The sequence below is a fragment of the Magnolia sinica genome, chromosome 5 (genome assembly GCF_029962835.1).
Source record: "Magnolia sinica isolate HGM2019 chromosome 5, MsV1, whole genome shotgun sequence".
NCBI lineage: Eukaryota > Viridiplantae > Streptophyta > Magnoliopsida > Magnoliales > Magnoliaceae > Magnolia > Magnolia sinica.
The window spans coordinates 28,670,268-28,692,051 of record NC_080577.1 but is presented as its reverse complement, the minus strand read 5'-3'; the positions used below and the strand labels follow the sequence as shown (position 1 = coordinate 28,692,051).

Sequence of the window (21,784 nt, the reverse complement as noted above, 5' to 3'; positions counted from 1 at the left end):
TTAGGAATTATGGTGGAAGCAAGCAAATAATGTTGCATTGGTATTTGGCATTGTGAGATGCCTAGGAGAAATAGAGGAAAACTAGAGAAACCAAACCATAAACATAGACACTTAAAGAACATGAAAACTATTTTGCTCAATTTGAGAAACTAAGGAATCAATTGGATCATCTAAAAAGAGGAATGGAGAAGAGGGTGAGTACCTGATATAGACCTTGTTCGCAGAGGATCAATGGAAGGAGAGCATCCGCCGCTGCACCAACAAGTTCAGTGCTGAAACAACAGCAACACATTAATAGCGAAACATAGCATAGTTGCAGCAAAAGAATAATGGGACAATTCAAACTTATTATACTTCTCTCGGATAATTCTAATCGTGAAATCTCTACTTTTGCTCCCAACAGTTAGAGAGGACTCATCACCTACATAACCTATAGCCAACTTTTAAAAGAAGTTTGCTCTTGAAAATATATAATGCTTGCAGGGCCAAACATTGAAAAAGAAAAAACAAAAAAAAAGAAAGACTCTAAAATCTAAAATCAAGCAAAATGTGTTGCTGGAACAACCGGTCACCGGGGATCAGTTCTCATGTTTACATCTCAACAGAGCATTTGAGAAACTAACCAAGACTTGACATAGAGGTCAATCTTAAGAGTTACGACAGTAAAAACCCATTCTGGTACTCAGAAAACAGGTTGCCTTGGAACCCCCTTTATTTTTTGGACTTGAAAAGTCAGTGAAGTACTCAATGAATTGCTTGGATCCACATTCAGCCAAAGTGAAGATTTGAAATGTGAATATTTTTGTTTCTTTCAACTATGAATCAATCAAATGGATTTCTAACCTGTAATCTTCAAAAAGAAGTAACCGCAGCAGTGACTGTAGAAACTGGCTTAAAATGCCTTCATGAAAATTTCCATTTGGGTCCTCAAAACCTGCTGCATGGGCTCCTAAACCATCTCTACCAGCACTTCTCTCCTTGTAATGGTAGGAAGCAAGTGCGTTTAGGGCACTCAGGCACATGTTAACAACTTCAGTGTCCTGCAGCATAAAGGATAAACTCAGATGCTTTCTGCAGTAAAAGAATGATTCACGTATTACAACAAAAGACACAGGCATGCAGGCGTACACCCCATCAAGTATGTATACCAGTCACGCACCTATTTAGTACCACATGCAACCTATCTATCAACATGCATATGGAACACCAACACCCAAGCAAGCATGGAAATGGAGAACATACTGACCTGTATGGGTACCATGCATAATTCCATACCCATACATACATATATTGACATGTAAATGGAACAGGCACACTCATGCAAGCACACAAATAGATAACATATCAACCTGCATGTATATGAACTTTCATGAATACATGCAGAGAGTGCATGATACCACAAATTAGGCAGGTGAGTATATAATGCTCACAGAGTTACCTACCCATATAGATAAATGTTAAAAAACACATCATACGGCAGCTGGGTTTTGGCTGACTAAGCACTGATTCCCAAAAAGAACAATGGTTTTAATTGGTCGGCAACAATAGGCTTCCGGATTTTTGTCTTATATACTAAGCTGCGTTCATGAAGAGATGAACACGATTTTATTTTATTTTTTTCTTCATATCCAGATTAATAAACTCAGCATAGCAGCAGTACACCAGCAGCTCCCATGTCTGGGCAAAGGAAGGTTGAGTTAGGTAGCAAACGGTCGTTGAACTTATGCAAAGCAATCGCGAAAGCAAACCCCAATAGTTTGGACATGGCAATAATGATGATGATCTAGAGGGGTGTTAAATACAGTAAACATAAAACATTCATTATAGTCACATTGCTCAAGCATTTCAAAATCAACCGGCCCCTCCAAGAATAATGTAAGAGATGACTTGATCTTAGACCAAATCCACCTCACAATATTGACTTAATCCAACCTATTTACACACTGTAGATGTTTTGTTCAAGTTTTTCCTTCTTTTTTTTTTTCCTTTGGTTGGTTCTACTACAGACTCTCCATTGTATCAGTGAGCTCAGTTTTCTGGCGGAGTCAAACCCAGAAGTCAACATGCTGATTTCTGAGTTGATCTTTAATTTAGATATTAGCATCCACATTTTATGGCCTACATAACCAGCATAATGCATAAACAAACACATGTAGAAGAAGAAGAAGAAAGAAGGATAGCCGCAGAGGAAAATAGCATGCCTGATGACGAAGACCAAAGTCGAGAGTTCCAATTGTGTGCGCAAATGATTCAGTATTTAACTGTGCAACCTTTTCAGGATAGACCTCCAACATATGTGATAGCAGTGCAAAATACTGCAAATGAGAAGGCACAATGAGCATCTCTTCACCATAAAAGCCAGAGTTTGCTCTATCGAGAACGGAAAGAAAGCTTACATCATGACAGAGTTTAGGGTATTTCAGAAGGTCCAAAGATATCAGAGGGGTAACTATGTGCAGGCCCAAGTAAACAACCTGTAAGACAAATGTGATTAGAAAAGCTTCTGGCCAAAGAAAGCAATCCTAGAATGCATAACATGAGCTTACCTGACCGATATCTGTTTTCTCGACCTCATCAGAACCTGAAGAGAAGTCAACCTGCATTTCAGTAAGTTTTCTCTTTCAGGTTTTTGTACAAGAAATGCCATTTCTATCCTTTTTCCCCTCGAAAGAAAAATGTGATACCAGATCTTTTGAACAGAGATTTGTGAGGAGTTGAAGCAGTGCTCGCAAATCCTTATACTTCTCAGTCTTCACCTCGCTCAGCAAGCTGCTTGAAAGACTCAATGAGATCTGGTAAGACGGAAAAAATACATGGTCTTAGGGTACAAAAACAAGTTGAGTGAGACAAAAGAATGGTTTCAATCCCTTTGTAGCTGATAATCACTCACTCATAAAAGTCAGCCCTTGATATTATTTAGCATAAGTGGAGAATATCTATGATGGATCCTCCTAAACCCCCATTATGACTATAATAGTCACAGTAAAAAAAGGTAGTTTTGGTAGCCATATATCTAAACCACGGATCAACGCCATAATTGAAGCAGCTTAATCAAATAAAACATTAAAGACTGTTTATGTTTTAAACAGCTCCTCTCAAGAAAAAAACAGTGCCAAGATGAAGATATCACATTGGAGGAAAATACAGTACTTGCTTTGAGCCTTATTGCTTTGAACCAAAATGCAACAAGAGGGTGTTAGCGCAAGTTTAAAGTGGTTGGGTTTAAAAAGTCAAATTATCAGGAAGAATTTGGTGCAAAACAAACACTTCCCATTTCTTAAATCACAGGAAATACCTCTTGGGAAGGGAGCGCCCCCCCCCCCCCCAAAAAAAAAAAAAAGCCAGGACAAGGTACAACTATGATGACTACATGCTGCAATAGTAAAAGTTCTGATCATTTAATTTCCATTTCTTGATACAGTGCAGTACATGATTCGAGGTGGTTAACAATCTATATCACATTCATTCTTACTGCAATTGGGAGTCAAGGTTAAGGAACTGCAGGAAAGAGATGGAGGTGCACCTTGCCAATATTGTGAGAGGAGTAGATTTGTAGTAACTGCATGCAAAAACTAACTAAAACTGCAGTGTCTTTAGCCTCCAGAAACACGACTTGCCCTTCCACCCAGTCGACCACAAATTTAAGTAACACGTAGACAACTGCAGACTAGACAGAAGGTCAGGTAAGGATCAGTGCCAATAAGTGCATCATTTAACAAAATATTGGAGTCATGTGATTAAAAAGAATTAACAGTAAAAAAGAATAGACGACAACATCAAATGGAGGATGATGCTTATAAGAATGATGGAAAGGTGGACAATTGTGCTGAATGTGGAAATGGAGTGAAAGCCAGTACAAGGACGGATGCTATTAGTACCTCGTTTTTATAAATTTCTATAAGAGTCAAAATGGGGCTCATTACAGCTGCACCTATGTCGAATATAGCCTTTTGAGTTCGAGGCTGAGTGGCTCTAGCTGCTCCTCTCAACCGCTCCAACAAACAACTGACCTACAGGATTTTGTAATGTTATTGTGTCTGCTACGGCTCTTAGGAGAATGGTAGAACAACTGAACAGAGACTGAGAATTCCTAGCCTTGCCTTACCAAAAGAATAACATCTGGTTGTTGAGCGACAGCTTTCAGGTCATTCTTGGTGGATATATCTATTAGGTATACTGTCATCTGTCCCATGAGATCCCTCACATACCTATAAGAAATTCATACACAATGGGTTAGTTATCAAGTGCAAATTCAACCATAAAATAAAGGAAGCAACATGCTAAAATAACTCACTGATTGGATGCCTCTGAAGTTTTCATGCCTGAAGCTGAACGACATAGTGATTCTGCAAGTGAACGCTGTAAGGAAATGATTAGGACAACCCAAAATCGTTTCAATAAGTTAGTAGGGAATAACAAAAATACCAATGTGGAGTTTAACCAAATCAGATTCTTACTTGCAAAGGAGCAGTTAGTGAGAACAAAGTCCTATCATTTGCAAAAGCATTTGCTATGCTATGCCATGAGTCCTGCAGCATAGATGAAATAGTGACATTAAAAGGTACCATTCACAGAGATAATCCTATATCAGTGTTTTAAATAGCATCACTATGTGTAGCGTGTAGCGTACGCTATGTAGTGCAAAAAATCTATATTCCTCCCATAGCATATGCTACAGGGACTGTAGCGTGTGTAGCGTACACCATACTTGGTTTTTTTTTTTTAAAAAAAAAAAATTATATATATATATATATATATATATATATATATATATATATATATATATATATATATATATATATATATATATATAACAGATTTTACGTGTTGTTAGTTAAACTGTTAACAGAAAATGGCAGTGACCCATCCTTCTCACTCGTGACAATGATGTAGAGCTATCTAGACCGTCCAAATAGCGGGTCCTATGGTAGAAGGAGAATATTTGTATGTGTACCAATTTCAGACAATCTTAACCATCTCTAAATGGGCCTCCATGTGTACGGCTGAGGACTTCTGTTGTAAATGGTGTAGAACTCACATTTAAAGAAATGTCTTAAAACTAAAGGGTTTTGAAACCCTAATACTCGACTTGACACAAGCACCCCTCTGGCCCCCAAATTCGATTTTTCGATTCTCTTGATCCACAAAGCCGTTGAAGAGGAGATTTTGGGCGATCAATCGACCCTGCAAGAAGGTCCATCTGCTGCATTTTCAAGAGCATTGGAGCCCAAACAGAGGGGGGGAATTCAAAAAATCAGTTTTTTTATTTTTTTATTTTATTGAATCTCTTCTTCAGCTTGATAGAGGCATGTTCTTTCCCCTTAATATCTTTCAATGAGTTCTTTTTCATTTCAAATGAAGATTTATGGTTTCTTGTGGGATTTTTTTTTTTCATGAGGCCGGTTCCTATGCAATGTTGTAAGATACAATTGTTCTGCAACATTTTTGCATGTGGAGGTTGCTGTGGTGTGTGTATTTCATGCATGCAACCCATCCAACCATCCCATGGGCCACCATGCTTTAGTGGAGGTGTTTGGGTGGTTGTGCATTGTTTACTTTCCATGTGGAGCCTGTTTTTGAGCTTCATGAGGCCAGTTCCTATGCAATGTTGTAAGATACACTTGTTCTGCAACATTTTTGCATGTGGAGGCTGCTGTGGTGTGTGTATTTCATGCATGCAACCCATCCAACCATCCCATGGGCCACCATGCTTTAGTGGAGGTGTTTGGGTGGTTGTGCATTGTTTACTTTCCATGTGGAGCCTGCTGTGGTGTATGGCATGCGTGCAACTCATCCAACCATCCCATGGGCCACCATGCTTAAGTGGAGGTGTTTGCGTGGTTGTGCATTATTTACTATGGTGTGGCCCACGTGCATGGGGCCCACTGTGGTGTGTGTATGGCATGAAATCCAATCTGTCCAGTCCATCATGTGGGCCACCACTCTGTAGTGGTGGTTTTTTTAGAGGCAGTCTTCAGTAGCATAGTAGGGGTCTTGTGCTCTTGTTTTCTTTGTTGTGGCTGTCCATTGTTCTCTATGGTTAAATACTTAAATGTTAATATATTATTTGTCATCTACTGCGATTTGTGAGTTTGTGACTAGTGTACTTTGTTATGATAGTGATTTGATTTGGTTTTGTTAACAGTTATGGGTATGGGCCTACATCCCACTTATTTCTTAGTGTTTTTTGTCATGGGATATGCTAGACATTATGTCTATTGTATTAGGGGTAGTTTCATCATAATTGCTTGTTATCACTTGAATATAATAGAGGAAGTGGAGGAGTGGAACCCTAACCCCATCTCTCTCTTTCTTCTTTTTCCATCTCTACACAAGTCTATAGGTTTAACTACAAGTGGATTGGCTTTTGATAAATGATAATTAATAACTTGTTTTCAGCATGCTTTTAGTTAAAATAATGAAGCATTTTTAAAGGTTTTTTAATTTTTAATTTTTTCTTTTATTTTTATATATTTATTCTTGCCGTTTATCATATTTTCATTTTTTAATTAAAAATTAGAAGCATTGTGTAGCTTACATTACATGCTATAGAGGGTTGAACGCTATGCAATATGCTACGCACTGTTTAAAACACTGGCCTAACTAAACAACAAGAGAGCGTATATTATCTAAATCTACATTCAAAATAGTGACCAAGATAAGGCGTGAGCCAAGCATGTGATGAGCTAATGCGTCTTGCGCAGCCAAAGCATGGCTCAAGCCAAAGCACGTGATGAGCTAATGCGTCTTGTGCAGCCAAAGCATGGCTCAAGTCAAAGCATGCATTGCACCTATATAGTTCTACCTGAAGCATGGCATATCATGCAAAAATTTAACAGAAATTTATTTTTTTTAAAAAAAAAAGCAAAACAAAAAATAGTGCTCCCACTCACAATGCGGCTCTTATTGACATATATCATCATCTATGCATGCATGAGGCATGCCAATAACAACTCTAATAGTAAATATAAAAGTAGAATAATTGATGGTCTATATGATCCTCCATGTTCACAGGAGGTACTCCATGGCATGTCGTTCTAACAAGTATTGTCCCCTTTTTATTTTTCTTTCTATTTTTTTTTAATTTTTTTTCTTTTTCGGAAAAAAGTTTTAACGTGCAATGACATGACACCAAACAGAGTTACAAACATAGATTTACATGAACTCTCACCAATGCGACAAGGTGAACACAGACATTTCTTCGTCGAACAAGCGAGGGAAGTAGCTGGTAACAAGTGAGTGCCTGCCAGCAAAAAGGATCTCCATGAAACACGGATGAACAAACAGTTTAATTGTCACACTTCAGCTCCCAAAAAGTAACTTCTGAATTAATGAACCATGAAAACAGCCTTGCATAACATGCTGATTCCTTCTTCTTATTCTTTTTTTTTTTTTTTTTTTCTTTTTTTATTCTTTTTACTGCTGAAGCATAGACTCATTTCATGGTCTAAATTAGTAAAATCAGTGCCATTGATATAATACAACTTTGAATTCACAAATTCGAGCAATCAGTAGTTGTAAATGTATTTCCACTTCTACTAGTCAAAAAAAAAATGTATTTCTTTTTTAGCAGTGTGCTATTTCCACTTTTTCTAATAAACAAAGAACAGAATTATGATACTGCCAAAATCATGTACCAGAGTGAGAGTTTGGGAAGAGACATGGCTTGGCAAGGATTCTCTTGCCCCCTCGTTCCCAGGCCTTTTTGGATCTTGCTTCATTTGTTAGGAGGATGAGGTATCGTTTGATCATATTTTCATCCATTGCAAGTTAGCTAACGAAGTCTGGGGCCATTTCTTTGATCTTTTGGGAATAAGCTGGTCCCAATATGGATCTTTGGGGGATTAGTCAGATGATGATCAGATGGGCTGTTTGTGGTGAGAGGTGCCATAGTGTGGAGAATGGTTCCTTATGCTATCTTGTGAGGAGAAAGTAATCAAATGAAGGGTCATCTCTTTTGCTCTTGATGAAGCATTTGATACACAGATTAATAGGGGACGGTTGACTCAGGAATGATTTCCTCCATGATTGGAAGGGATCATTTGTTCCAAGAGGAGGAATCCCAAGGTTAAATTTCATAGGTTTCCACCCCCAACCGACATCAGGAACTCAACAACCATGGGTGCTCTCTTAGCAGGCTGGATCCATCAGGGATGGGATGGCATGTTGAGAAATGACGGAGAATATCTCATCATGCCCTTCTCTAGACCACATTTTTGTTGATTCTCATGAAGAAGAGATTGTTTCTCTTCACAAGAGCTTGAGAATTTCTACAAATTCCTTTCTGGGACCATTGACGTATGAAGGACTGAAATGTTATTAAATGGCTATGATCTACAGATAGGGCCCTGGAAAATGGCTACTCTTATTTTGGAAAATTAGAGCATTTGCTCCCCATCTTAATGCATCTGCTTCTTTTGTTTCAAGGGATGCGGGACTGTCAACACCCTTGCGAAGGAGGGAGTGACGAGAGAATCACCCAATACAGCTCTTCCTTCAAAGGCTAAGAGTTTTGCTTCCTGTTTGTATGTACCAATATGTTAAAAGTCCAAAAAGTATTATACCTGCAGATCATTCTCTCCAGGATATGAAGTAAGTGTTGTCATGGAAATACGAACAATAACGTCAAGCACCCGTTTCCCCTGATCATGATCTCCACAAAAACTAAGTAGAGCCTTTCTGGAAAGATGTGACTCATGTAGCTGTTCAAATTCATTCTCTGCAGTACAATTATGTACTTTACCAGCTTCAAGGGGCATTAGATATGTATCCGCCCATCTTGCAAGGAACCACACCACTGCCTGTGCAGATCAAAAGACTTAATGAGTAGAAGTAGATGGCCAATGTAGAAGGAAAATTTAACTAATGGCCATGCGAACTTCTGAATAGGCATCATTAAAATCATTTCTGTAATCCGAAGTTCTGATCCCTTTGTTCATGAATTTATAAACAATCATTATTTTGTAGGTTATGTTCAAAAATTGAACCTGTTCAGAAGGCACCTGCATAAAGCTCTATTACAACAACAGATCTAAGCTTCCTGAGCATATCCTGGAAGGGAATTCTTAAAACTGAACTTAAACAATCGGAAATACAAAAAATACTAAGCATTTGCAAGATCTTCGTGAAAATCCTGCTTGGTGCAAAGCAGGCTTATTAATATTTTGGGGGTGAAGAAATGATGCTGCATTTATCAGATATTAATCCCAATGGTGAATGTGTAAGCTCAGTAAATTTCAATAATATGTATAGAATGATAAGTTATGAATTAACTGTGCAATAAGCTCTAGACACAAAATTACTAAATGTGCCCAGAATTTTATATCACACATGCAAATGCACGCACTCACAAATCTCATGCAATCAACTACACTATTAGTGGCGCAATCAACCTTACCAGGACACCTAGACAGTCCAATCAACCGATCTGGAATGTCCATTTGGTCTAGCATACACTTATTGGCTATCGTGCGAAAATCATGCAGATCGAATGATCCAATCCATCCATACGTTGACCTTGTTTTCTATAGCCCTCCATTTCCCAAGCCATGTATAGGAAGGTTAGAATTGTCTCATAGAAGTGGTTCTCTAGAAACATAAACAATCCACGAAGAGATCAACAAGTGGCACAGATTGTTGACTGGACCTATTTTTATATAAATGATTTTGATTATGCATTTTATAGGCTATTGGTAAGATGGTTAACATCATCCAGTTGGCGTGATTTTGGCATGGTGGCCCATGAAATGTGTGCCAGACATAGTGGACAGTCCAGATCAATCAATTGGAATGTCCAGGCATCCCTGTGAGGCCATCTATACCAGTAATAGTGTCGTTGTGCAGAAGATTTGAGAATTGAGATGGATTGAGAGTTAGATCCCGGGAGGATGCATGTTGTGGTACCAGACCACGAGGTCAAATCCATTTCAGGTTGTATCAGGTTGTTCCTGAGAAATAGATCGTAGTTTCCGAAGTATTCAGTAGCACAGGGATCAGGTAGCATTGATCTTTTATGAGAGATTTAATAAAGAGAGGAAATTTTAAGCCTCCAGAACCTTGTGAACAGAGATGGCATCCAGCAGTCCCAGGAAGTGTTTTAAATAGTGAATAGCGTATAGCGTTGTGTTCAACCCTTTGAAGTGTGAGGCTCAAGCTACATGGCATGTAGGATAACCTACATGCTACTTCTAGAATTTTAATGGAGGCTTTGCTTTATTGCACCAAATATCATGAAATTTTATAATATTTTGCACCACATTAGTCTGATTAATAGTGAAATTTAAAGCCATTTGGTGCAACCACACAGCCTAAAATAATAGAAAAAGTATGCAAAGATTAAGTATGAAGGTAAAGAAAGAGCAAGCTAACTGATTTCATATTATTACTAATATTATTTTACTAAAATCATTGAAAAGATGAACTAATTTTTATTAAAAATGAGAAATGTAACAAATGATTGAAAACATTAATTGATTTTAATGTTTTAATGAAAAATAACTTGTAGTGTAAGATACATAGCATGTAGCATAGGCTATGTAGCATGTGGCATACGCTACATGTGACTTGAGATATTTTCATGAGCTATGTGGCATTAAGGCTAAGCTACGCTAGGTAGCGTAAGCTACATGTTACATAGAGAGGCTATTTATAACACTAGTCCCAGATAAGGGAATTGGCTTGTTGGGAAAGACGGAATCCTCATTGTTCATTGCTTGAGAAGCAGAGGCATGTCCATCCCAAATGTTTGTATTCTTTTCCTATGGGATGAGGAATCAATAGACCATCTCGTCATGCATTTTTTGTTTTAAGGAGAAGTATCGCGAACATTCTTTGATCTGTTTGTGATGTCCTGGTTAACGCCAGGAGCAATAGAGGGTTTTCCTCAGGCTTAGCAAGGGGTTTTATGGGAAAAAGGACAAAAAGCTGGTGGCATCTCCCCTTACTTGCTGGTCTTTGGTCAATAGGGAAGGAACATAAAAATAAGGCATTCTGTAAATAAAGTTTGAACTTAGGGTGTCATCTTCAAAGGGCTAGGGGGCAGAGCTGTTGAGTAGGCAATGGTTCTAAAAATAAAATAAATAAATAAAATAAAAAAAAAAAAAAATATTCATAGATAGCATTTTCATTAGGACCAGGGAGAGGGTATTTCCTTGCCAGGAGATAGATGGCTTCCAATCATCTTATCCGAACCCTTATCCCTTTCTAGCTTCATTTTGGATTTTAGTAAACTTTAATAACCTTTAAAAAAACAAAAGAAATATCTAAATAAGGCATGTCATGCACAGCTAACAAGACCATATATGGTAAAGAAATAAAATTTTAATGAATTACCTCCATGACTCGAGGACTGAAAAATGATGCTCTCATTTCTTGATCTAAACTCTGCTCTGCAAAACTTATGATTGATCTGCAAGGATAAAAGCATAAAGGATTGGTGGAGGGTTCAAATAAAAGTTACAGGTAACTAATTTTTTTTTTTTATAGAGGTAACAGTAAATTTATTGAAAAGCACGCCAAAAGGTGAGAAAAGAATACAGAGCCAAAATGAAACAGAAAAGAGAAGCCCAGGAGCCAGATTAGCCTGCTTTTACATAAACTACCTAACCTGAAATAAGATATTTGATTCTAGAAATAGCTTGTTCAACACACATGAATACATTACAAAAATAATAAGCATTTATCGCTCCCCATACAACCCACACAATGACCATAATATGAAGTTTCCACCTAGCCTTGACAAATTTTCCCGTCACTCCTCCATGCCATGCCCAAAGAAGATCCTCCACTACTTTCAGCATAACCCAACTAATACCAAAAAGACCCAAAACATAATCCCAAATCCTCTTCACAAATAGGCAGTGAATGAAAAGATGATCGATTGATTCCCCATCTTGCATACACAAAGGTATATGTTAGGCAAAACCAGGGATCTTCTTTGAAGGTTGTCAATTATGAGGATTTTCTTCCTAACCACCAACCAAACAAACACAGCCACATGAGGGGGAGTGGAGGGGCACACAAGGGGAAGAACCAAAGATCAAACCATAAAACGATCACACCGAAAACTTTCCGGAACTATGCACTGACCACACCATCGAATCTGCCTCTTGAGAAGAACGAAGAAATTTTTTAAGGTATTTAAGCAATTCAGCAAAATCATCAATTTCTGCATCCATTAAGTTCCTACAACACCGAGGATTCCAAACAATAGACCCACTGCACATAGAATAGTAGTCCGCGACTGAAATGAAGCAATCGGTCGAGATGAGAGCTAGCCTAGGGAATAATGCTTGGAGGGGACTATCACCACACTAGGAATCGACCCAAAATCTAATTTGACAACCATTGCCGAGTGAGAAAACAATCCCTCTATGAACTAGATGCTAAGTTATTGCGATCACTTTCCAAATGGCGGAAGCTTTATATAAAGAAGACCTTCAAACAAACCACCTGCCAAATTGCTTACCATATTTACTTGCAATAAGATCTCTCCACATCCCCCCTATTTCAAAGCTGAATCTTCAGATCAATTTACCGAGAAGCGCAAGGTTCATCTAATCCAAACTTTTAATAGGACACCACCCGAAACAATTGTCCTGCAAACGTCTTCCTATTTTAGGAGATGAAATTTGCGTCCCTCCATGTTGCCTCTCTAAAAGAAGTCTCTTCTCATCTTCTCTAATCTCTATAAAATTGATTTCAGGCATCTAAGTAGTGATGGATAGAAAATCGGCATATTAGCAAAAGCCGACTTTAAAAGAGTTAACCGGCCTCCGTAAGAGAGATATCGAGTCTTCCAACTTGAAAGTTTTCTCTCGATTCTTTCGATGACCTTGTCCCAAAGATGCTTTGGAGGTTTACCTATACACAGCGGAAGGCCCAAATAAGTCATCAAGAAATCTCCAATTCTACATCCAAAGAAAGTAGCTAACGAGAGACGGTTTATACTGTCGATATGAGCTCATAACATTTCTGACTTGGTTACATTGATCTTTAGACCTGAGACAACCTCAAAGCACACCATGATTTTTTGAAGATTGTCCATGGAAGACGGGTTTACTTCAGAGAGTACCATCTGCATATTGAAGATGGGTGAAGAGGACAGAGTCGTTAGCAACCTTGAACCTACTTATTAAGCCATTCCGCGCCCCCCCCCCCCCTTTTGAGCATTCTACTAAATGCTTTCCCAATGACCACAAATAAATATGACGATAAAGGACCCCCTTGCCTTAATCCCCTAGACACCTTGAAGAAACCATTTGGAGACCCATTAATCAAAATGAAAAAAGAGGCGGAGCGCACACAAGATCTCATCTAGCCTCTCCACCTTTCGCCGGACCCTAACTTATCCAACATATAGTTTAGAAATTTCTGGTCCATGTGGTCTGATGCGGACATTAGTGGTACACCCTTCAGAGTGTACCAAAGGAGGAGGCGTCGCCGACAAAGTACCAGAGCGGAGGAGTTGATGTGGATGGATATTGGGTCCATCGGATCTATTTTCTGACGCGCTCCGAGTGCAGGAGCGGCATGACCGCACCCTGACCATAGATCCATGGGTCGAATTTCACACCCTACCACACGGGTGTATTAGTTTTAGGCATTTTTGTTCTTTTTTCTTATTTCAGGGGTTTTATTGCACTTTCTTTAATTTTTTGTTTTTTCTTGTTATTTTTCTTATTTTCAGGAGCTTTAGTACACTTTTACTTTTCCCATAGCTTACATATACATTGTGAGAACCCTATTTTCATTATTATTGAATGAATAGAAATTCGTTTCTTTTCTTCCTCTTTATTCAAGAGATTAGGGTTTCAGGATTGGCCCTGGGGTGTTGAGAATTCCACCCCGATTTCAGGTTTCATTCATTCTAGATCTTCGAGGTGCAGGAAAAGGTAAGAATCATCCTCCTTTTCTTTTGACGACAAAAGGACCCATACTTTCTTCATCTCGAACCCTTCATTCTTCACCCCTTTCGTTTCTCTCTGAATACCCCCTTTCTAGCTTGAACGAAAAAGAGAGATGGTTAGTCAGTAGAATCAGATCCAAACTTGACCATGGAATGACTTATGCTAGATCCGGGATATCCTCATATCCCTAGGTCCTCCCTTTTTATTGTTTACGCGATTTTATGCTAAGAGGCATGATCTTGACGGAATGACCTCATTTTGTGTTGAAAATTACCTAATCCCTTTTATTGGAAAAGGTTAGTTGATTCATGTATTTACTTGAACATTCTTTAACCTGATTATACATGCATCTAGGATTAGGTCATCACATGTCCCTGCATCATGGTCATACGCCTTTTCTATGTCCAACTTGCACAATACGCCGGATTTCCCCTCCCTAAATTTGGAGTAGATACACTCATGAGCAATAAGGGGACTATTTAAGATTTGCCTTCTCATAACAAATGCTCCTAGATTCTGCAAGACAAACTTGCCAAGCACATTTCTGAATCTCAGCAACAAAACCTTAAAGAAAATTTTATAAGGTCCCCCTATCAAGTTGATAGGTCTAAAATCTTTTAACTGTTCAACACCTTCTAATTTTGGAACAAGGGTAATAAAGGTTGCCCCTAAATCACAAGATGGACAACCATGATCATAAAATTCCGAAATATAGTCCATAATGTCTTTTTTAAGGAGCCAAAACTTCTGAAAAAACAGAGCATAGGAAAACCATTCGTGCCTAGTGACTTCTCCCCATACATTGAGTTAAGAGCAGTGTTTTAAATATCGGTATCGCGCAATGTATCGCACCCTTGGGATACAGATACGTATCGGTTATCGCACGGGATATATCGTTTGTACCGCGTAATTTATCGCACTTTTTGGGAAACATGGGGATACAATGGGAAAATGGTTGAATTTTTCAATGAAACTTTAGGGATTATTAAATAAGACCTTAATACACACTTTTAAATAATAAAATCTCAAAAAAAAAAGTGCACGTAATAGGTTTCCTTGGTATAGGGACTAAGCTATGCGTTGTCCCATTGAACTAAGACAACTATATTCAGTTTCCACCCCGTCCATCCGTTTTTCCATATCATTTTAGGACATTATCCAAAAAAATGAAGCAAATCCAATAATCAAGTAGACCATACCATATGAAACAATGGTGATTGACCATTAGTGGACCACAAAAAGTTTTGGATCAATCTGATAATTGTTTTTTCTCTTCATTCAAACTTATGTGAAGTTATCAGCAGATTGGATGCCTAATAAAATATAGGGAAAATTAAGGTGCACCCTAAGAAGTTTTTAATAGTACCATATTCAACCACCACTGTTTTCTTGAGTATAGTCCACTTGATAATTGGATTTTCTTAATTATTGGGATCATGCTGTAAAATGATCTGAAAAACGGATGGAAGGAGTGGACACAAAAATAAGCTAAAAAAACATATGAACAACGTGGATACATAATACACATGGGTGGACGGAGTGGTCATTAATCACTGTTTCATGTACTGTGGTCCACCTTAAACTTTTAAATTATTCATTTTTGGTACCATGGCATAAAATAAGCTAAAAAAAACATATGAACAACGTGGATATATAATTCATACATCGAGGTGGGCCCTATGGTCAGCGGTCCCACAGACATCGCTGGTTTGGGGGACTCATCCAAGTTGCGATCAGAGGCGGATTAGGTGTTATCTGGGTAACAATTCTTTGGGTGTTACCCTTACTATAGGGCCCACCTTGATGACATTTAGTATATCCACACTATCCATTCGTTTTTCTAGAATATTTTAGGACAAGTTGCTAAAAATTAAGCATGTCCAAATCTTAGGTGGACCAACAATGATGATTGAATATTCACCATTAAAAACTTTCCAAGGCCTACTTCAAGCAGATCCGTAATGTTTATTTTCCATCCAACTCGTTGATAAGTTCAAGCAGAAATGAACGAAGGAAAAATACAAATATTAGCTTCATCCAAAACTTGTGTGGCCTACAAAAAGCTTTTAATAGTTATTTACCACTTTTTCCAGTGGTGTGGTCCATTAGAGATTTGGATCTGCATAAATTTTGTGAAAACGTCCTTAAATGAGCTAATAAAACAGATGGACATCGTGGATATGGATAAAAATCATCAAGGTGGGCCCCACACAGTAAGGTTAACGCCCACTAAGCTCTTATCCAGTAACAGCTAATCCGCTCCCTCCACCTGTGCATAGTAAGGGATGGATGGACCTATCAAGAACTATATGGGGCCCGCCATATTAAGTATGTTTTATCCATGCTGTCCATCCATTTTGACAAATCATTTTAGTGCATGATCTGAAAAAAGAGGCAGATTGAAGGCTCCAGTAGACTACACCACATTAAATAGTGGTAATTAAGTTATTTGCCATCCAACCTGTTCAAAACGTGGTAGGGCCCATCGTAATGGTTATTTGGCCATCCAAGCTGTTCATAAGGTCACACGGACCAGAATGAAGGTAAAGATTGAATATTAGCTTGATCCAAAACTTCTATCCCTATCAAAAAGTTACCAATGGTCAGCGTTCATCTCCATTGCTTCTTGTGGTGTGGTCCATTTTAGCCTTAAAAATTCCTATTTTTTTGGACTCATGACCTAAAATGATCTTCCATAATGAATGGACGGATTGGATAAAACATATACATCAAGATGGACCCCACAGAGCCCATGATACGATCGTCCGTCTTCAGTTAGCGCGACGCACCCGCGTTGGTAAAATGATTTAAAAGCCAATTTTAGAAAACTTGAAAACAGAGAGGATTTCGGAAAATCTCTCGAAAAAAATCCCTAAAATCAAGGGAAATCTCTCGATTAAACCCAAATCTCTAGGGCTTTCGCAGATTTCTTGCCGAAATCTCCTATACAACGTAAATGGAGCATCTATTCGAAGAAAATCAAGGGAAATCGAGATTTCGTGGAGCTTACAACGCACCGCTATGGATCGATCGAGTGGCCCACCAAATTCTGCTTTCGATCACGCAATGTTCTTCCATAGGTACCGAAATCCTCTGGATTGAATGATTTTCCCTCTTTTGTTTCGATTTTTTTGGTGATATCGCAAAAATTTGTGTGATATGGTGCGATATATCGCACGATAAATAGAAATCTATATATATTTTTTAATTTCCGAGGGGTTTCGAAAGGTTTCGTTTCGCTGGCCAGCGATAACGATAATATCGGCCGATAGTATCGATATTACGAACACTGGTTAAGAGAGGCTTCAACTTCCTCTTCCAATATTTCTAATTCTAGTAATGAGGCATCCTCGCTCGCCAAAAATTGAAATTTAAGATTTTCTAGGCACGGCCTCTCCCACTCATCAACTAAGAGCAAGTTTTTGTAGAATTGGACAATTGCCTCAGCTATTTGGGACTTATTTGGTGTTCTCCTTTCGTTAACAACCAGATTGAAAATTTTATTTACCTAAACTCAAGCACTGGCCATGCTAAGAAAGAATCGCATATTTTTGTCCCCATCTTTGAGCCAAATCGCTCTAGATCTTTGATGCCATCTAATATCCTCTTCTTTTGCACGACTTGCATATTTTAACTGAATAGCTTCTCTTCTATCCCTTTCAGTTGAAGATAGTCCCCCCACCCTCTTCAATTGTGTCTAGGCTTTGAATTTCTTGTAACATTCTATCAAATTCTGCCTCAAGATACCCCAAAACCTCCTTTTTCCAAGAATTTAGCTTATTCTTTAAGAGTTTGAGTTTCCTGGCAATCCTGCAAAACCATCTACCACAAAGGAAGTCCACCATTCCAACACCAATTGCATAAAGCCATCAAGCCCCCTCAAATCTAAATGGTTTTGGCCCCCAATTAACCACAACCACATGGCCCACATCCAAAATTATGGGGCGATGGTCCGAAATGATTCTAGGGAGACCACGTTGAGAAACCAATGGGAAGGATTCAATCCAATCTGATGACACTAAGAATCTGTCCAACCTAGATAAAATTGCCTCTTGTTGACTGTTCAACCAATTATACTTCGTCCCTTCCAAAAGAAGATCCACTATATCATTACAAGAATCTAAACAGTTTTGGCCCCCAGATAACTAATTTTTATTCTCTTTAGTATCTCAAGTTGCACCATTGATCAACACCTATTTACATTGAACAAGGGTCAAGATATTGATTTTGATTTTCTTTTTCCTTGAGGTGTAGTTGTTTCTGCTTTCTCAGCAGGCTCTCACTTCTTCTTTTGTTTTTCTCTTGTTTCTCTCTTAATATAAATCGTTAGCTTTCAAAAAAAAAAAAAAAAACAAGGGTCAAGATATTAACAAACTCCTGGGATAATGATCTTCAATGCAAATCTTTTGTCTATTAGCAACTCCATAAAAAAGTTCTTGAAAACGACAATTTAACCCAATGCCATTCATTATGAAGAAATTCTTAGAAAGCAAGCGTTGTATTTTACTATCTTCTCCTCACTCACCAACCAATCAATATAATTTAGAGGTTTCTCACTCCATTCTTGCACTTGAGTTGGCCTCCATTCAATTGCTATCAAGAGAAAATATTTAGAGACCATCTGTCAAACTCCATAATTTACCTCAAATTCTACCATAGGCACCACGGCTTACATATCAATGAATCACATTTCTTGCTTTTTCGTTTTCATGTCATCTTTCTTATTTGGAATTGAAATATTTCCATGGGTCGAGTTGTATGATGATCATACAGTGTTCGAATAAACTACATTTCTTCTAATAGTTATCACATGATTTCATCTTTATAATAATTCTTTAAAAAAAATTATTTCATCTTTTTTACTCGCAATCTGGAGATTTGGTAATTGATTTGGATTGGAACCATCTCTGTTGCTTTTCAATTTTCATGGTTTTGTTCAGTTCTACTAATGGCCTGTTTGTTTTGCCAATTTCCCTAGTCATTGAAAGGAAAAGTGTCATCATTGTGATTTTACCACTGCCAAGCACATGAATCGTCAGTCAAATGTGAGTATTTAAGAGAAGTAAAGAATTTGTCATCACTCAATTTCCATGTCATTACCATGAAAATCTTGAACCAAATAACAACATAAGTGTATTTTGGTGATGATCTTACCTTAAAGTAATGTAAAATGCCATCCTTGAGATTTTACTAGTGATAAACCAAACACAGGAATTGGTAGTCAAACGCATATGTTGTCAGGAGATGGATAAAGTAATTTGTAACTATTGCAATTTCCTTTACATTACCATGGTAATTGGTGAAACGAATAGGCCCTAATTTGCATTTTTTGTGTATGGGTGTTGTACATATGAAACTAGGTCCTTCAATAGGATGGATTAGTGGAACATGATCCACAAAGCCAACCCCGAATTGTCGGGACAATGCTATGATGACGGTTATGATGATGGGGTGCTGTACAATGGTGTTGTTACAAGCATGAGAACAGCTTGTGGTGAGACAATTTGAGTTCCATCTTGCAGTTCACCTTCGTCAGGGATCTGACCTAAACCACTACATTTTCGCACTTGTTCTAAATGAATTAACTGCTGTACTCATGGAAAGGTTCCTTGGTGTCTACACACCAAAACTTATTTAACAGTGCTGGCCTCGGTATCTGGTAGCAGGCTTTGGTCTGGGTGATAGCCAGCAAATTGGTCAGGCCAGGGCCTAGGTACTTGGCTAATTGCAAGACCCAGTCTAATTGCAATGGTACAAATACGTACTCCATCCGTTAACTATTGGAGGTAGCCATGTCAGGCGCACTAAACGAAAATTTCAACATCAGCATGCCATGTATTAGGGTAACACACTGCCACACAAGAGAATCTCATTGTGAGAGGAACCTTAATAGTGTGGCATTTAAGTGAGACTCATGCTTTCATGACAAGGACCATAACACAACAAATGTGCAGAAGGCATGATCTTGCAATCGTCTCAAGAGCCACCAAGTAAATTGTGTTATTGATCAAAATCACTCAATACATAGTTGATCCGTTATTAGACAACAAAATGGCTAAAAAATATATAACTAATAATGGTGTGTTGTTACTTTTGCAATTACAAGTATCATGCAAAGTACATTAGATAAGTTTGAGAATATTAAGAATTAGGCTAATACTGTGCAGGTCATATGGCCTGAGAAGCAAGGATATCCAGCACTCAAGCATTCATACTAATGTGGCCCAACCGAGCAACTTGCCATCTAAAACAATGAGAAAGCAACTTCCTTCGCAAGTAGCCCAGGCTTTGGTAATGCAGACCACATGTCTGCTGCGTTCCTATGGAGATGGATCATGCCCAAAAGATCTCCTCGATGGATGCCTGTAGCCTTGAAATCTGTGGCCTGCAAATAGATGATTAAGCATAGAAACACAACAATGAATGGTTCACATTTAACTGAAAGAGTCCAGATATTGCGGCTAGGATCTTCCAGTCATAAAGATTTTTGGGGCATGGCCACTGGTGGAGCACACAGAACAATGGTCCAGAATAGTGAAGCATGGACCCCAGTTGTTGGAACTGGAATCCCTATCATGCAATGCTATGTTTCACGTATCCTATAATTCCATTTCAGAATATAACCAACAAACAAGACAACTATGGATAAGGGATATTAAAAAAACACAAAATTTAGAAGCATGAAAGTATGCAAGGTAACCTTACCCAGAAAGTACAACTACAGGATGTTGTGCTGCTTCCACAACATCCGAAAACTGGACTTGTAGTGACTCCGGTACCTGAAGTTTACATAGTTTAAGCCATTAGTAACCATGAATTTTTTATTTTATTTTATTTTTGAGAGAGACAAGTAACCATGAAATTAGATGCATAATTCCTAAATTCTACAGAGCTTAAGCCATAAGTAACAATGAAATTGGAAGCATGAAGCATGACTTCTGAATAAAGTTGCAAGGGCACAAAGCAGGGAAGGATCTTTTTCAAAATGTGATCAATTATAAGCAGCAACAAAGCTGCAGCAGAAGCATGATCCCAAAGCACAACTTGAAGCGGGAGTGGCACCTAGTAGAAGGTTTGTGCAACTAAGTTTCTGAAAAGCAGCTTCAGTTGTAGGCCTCTAAAAAACTCGTGTCATTGTCAACAAGGAATCCATGCATGCAGCTACCAATATACAGTAGGACTTTCTCTTTTTTCATCAAAATATAAAGCAATAGTGAGGGGAAAATATGATAATGATGAATAGCTATTTGTAGGAGCTAGTAAATTTCTACTGTGACCAAAGATCATATTCTAGTGCCCCTCTGAAAGACCTTCCAGAATGTATTCACAAAATCATATAACAACTGTAAAATGAAATTCAGAGGAAAGAAACACTACAAGTTGTAGAGATAACCAAAAAGAGACGTTTTGGGAGCCTTGCCACCAGAAAGACTTTAATGCTGGAATGAAAATGAAACAGGAATCTTTAATGCAAGATCATAGAGAAAAACTTGAAACCAATTACCAGTGGTGTCTCTCCCTCCCCTGCATCTGCGAGAACATGCCCAGTTAATAGTAAGAGCCAGTAAAGTTCCTCCAGCGTGCGAGTGGGATCAGCTTTTCCCCTGCCCTGCAAAATAACACATACAACTTCAGATTTGCACAAGGAAAACGGCATGTTTAGCAGCAAGGTACCATATTCAGATATTCATATCTAATATAGGAAAACAAAGAACTGAAGAAAAAAGGAGCATTCAATGCATGGGGTCTGAAAGACATGATCCTGAGTTGTGCAACTAAACCATCCCACAAGTGTTTGAAGGATAACTTTGACCTCAATTGACAGTTTCAAGCACACCTTGTGCTAAATAGATCTATAAGCACCAATGATCTTCATA

At 38.3% G+C, this 21,784-nt stretch overlaps 1 protein-coding gene and 1 long non-coding RNA gene across 13 annotated transcripts in view; one reads left to right on the top strand and one right to left on the bottom strand.

The window, feature by feature from the left end:
- LOC131245863 (uncharacterized) overlaps positions 1-21,784 on the bottom strand; it is a 103,730-nt gene that overhangs the window by 1,008 nt on the left and 80,938 nt on the right. For 3 of the 12 annotated variants that reach the window (XR_009171012.1, XM_058245598.1, XM_058245600.1), the window contains 16 exons: positions 21,412-21,516; positions 20,613-20,686; positions 11,332-11,407; positions 8,565-8,801; positions 7,172-7,243; positions 4,458-4,529; positions 4,295-4,359; positions 4,106-4,208; positions 3,879-4,010; positions 3,524-3,667; positions 2,685-2,792; positions 2,547-2,597; positions 2,397-2,474; positions 2,202-2,315; positions 844-1,040; positions 203-272 (listed from right to left, as the gene is read on the bottom strand). Coding sequence is in view for 4 of the 12 variants with exons in the window: in XM_058245598.1 (XP_058101581.1) it covers positions 203-272; positions 844-1,040; positions 2,202-2,315; positions 2,397-2,474; positions 2,547-2,597; positions 2,685-2,792; positions 3,524-3,667; positions 3,879-4,010; positions 4,106-4,208; positions 4,295-4,359; positions 4,458-4,529; positions 7,172-7,243; positions 8,565-8,801; positions 11,332-11,407; positions 20,613-20,686; positions 21,412-21,516 (1,698 nt within the window). In the remaining 8 variants the exon portion in view is untranslated. Of the gene's footprint in view, positions 1-202; positions 273-843; positions 1,041-2,201; positions 2,316-2,396; positions 2,475-2,546; positions 2,598-2,684; positions 2,793-3,523; positions 3,668-3,878; positions 4,011-4,100; positions 4,209-4,294; positions 4,360-4,457; positions 4,530-7,171; positions 7,244-8,564; positions 8,802-11,331; positions 11,408-12,466; positions 12,862-12,948; positions 13,060-19,895; positions 20,293-20,612; positions 20,687-21,411; positions 21,517-21,784 lie in introns of those variants that run through there. The other 9 variants (XM_058245599.1, XR_009171013.1, XR_009171014.1 and 6 more) reach the window with 9 other exon arrangements.
- On the top strand, positions 5,604-5,974 carry LOC131245865 (uncharacterized). Its single transcript, XR_009171020.1, has 2 exons — positions 5,604-5,721; positions 5,830-5,974. It is a non-coding gene; the product is annotated as an uncharacterized LOC131245865 (long non-coding RNA).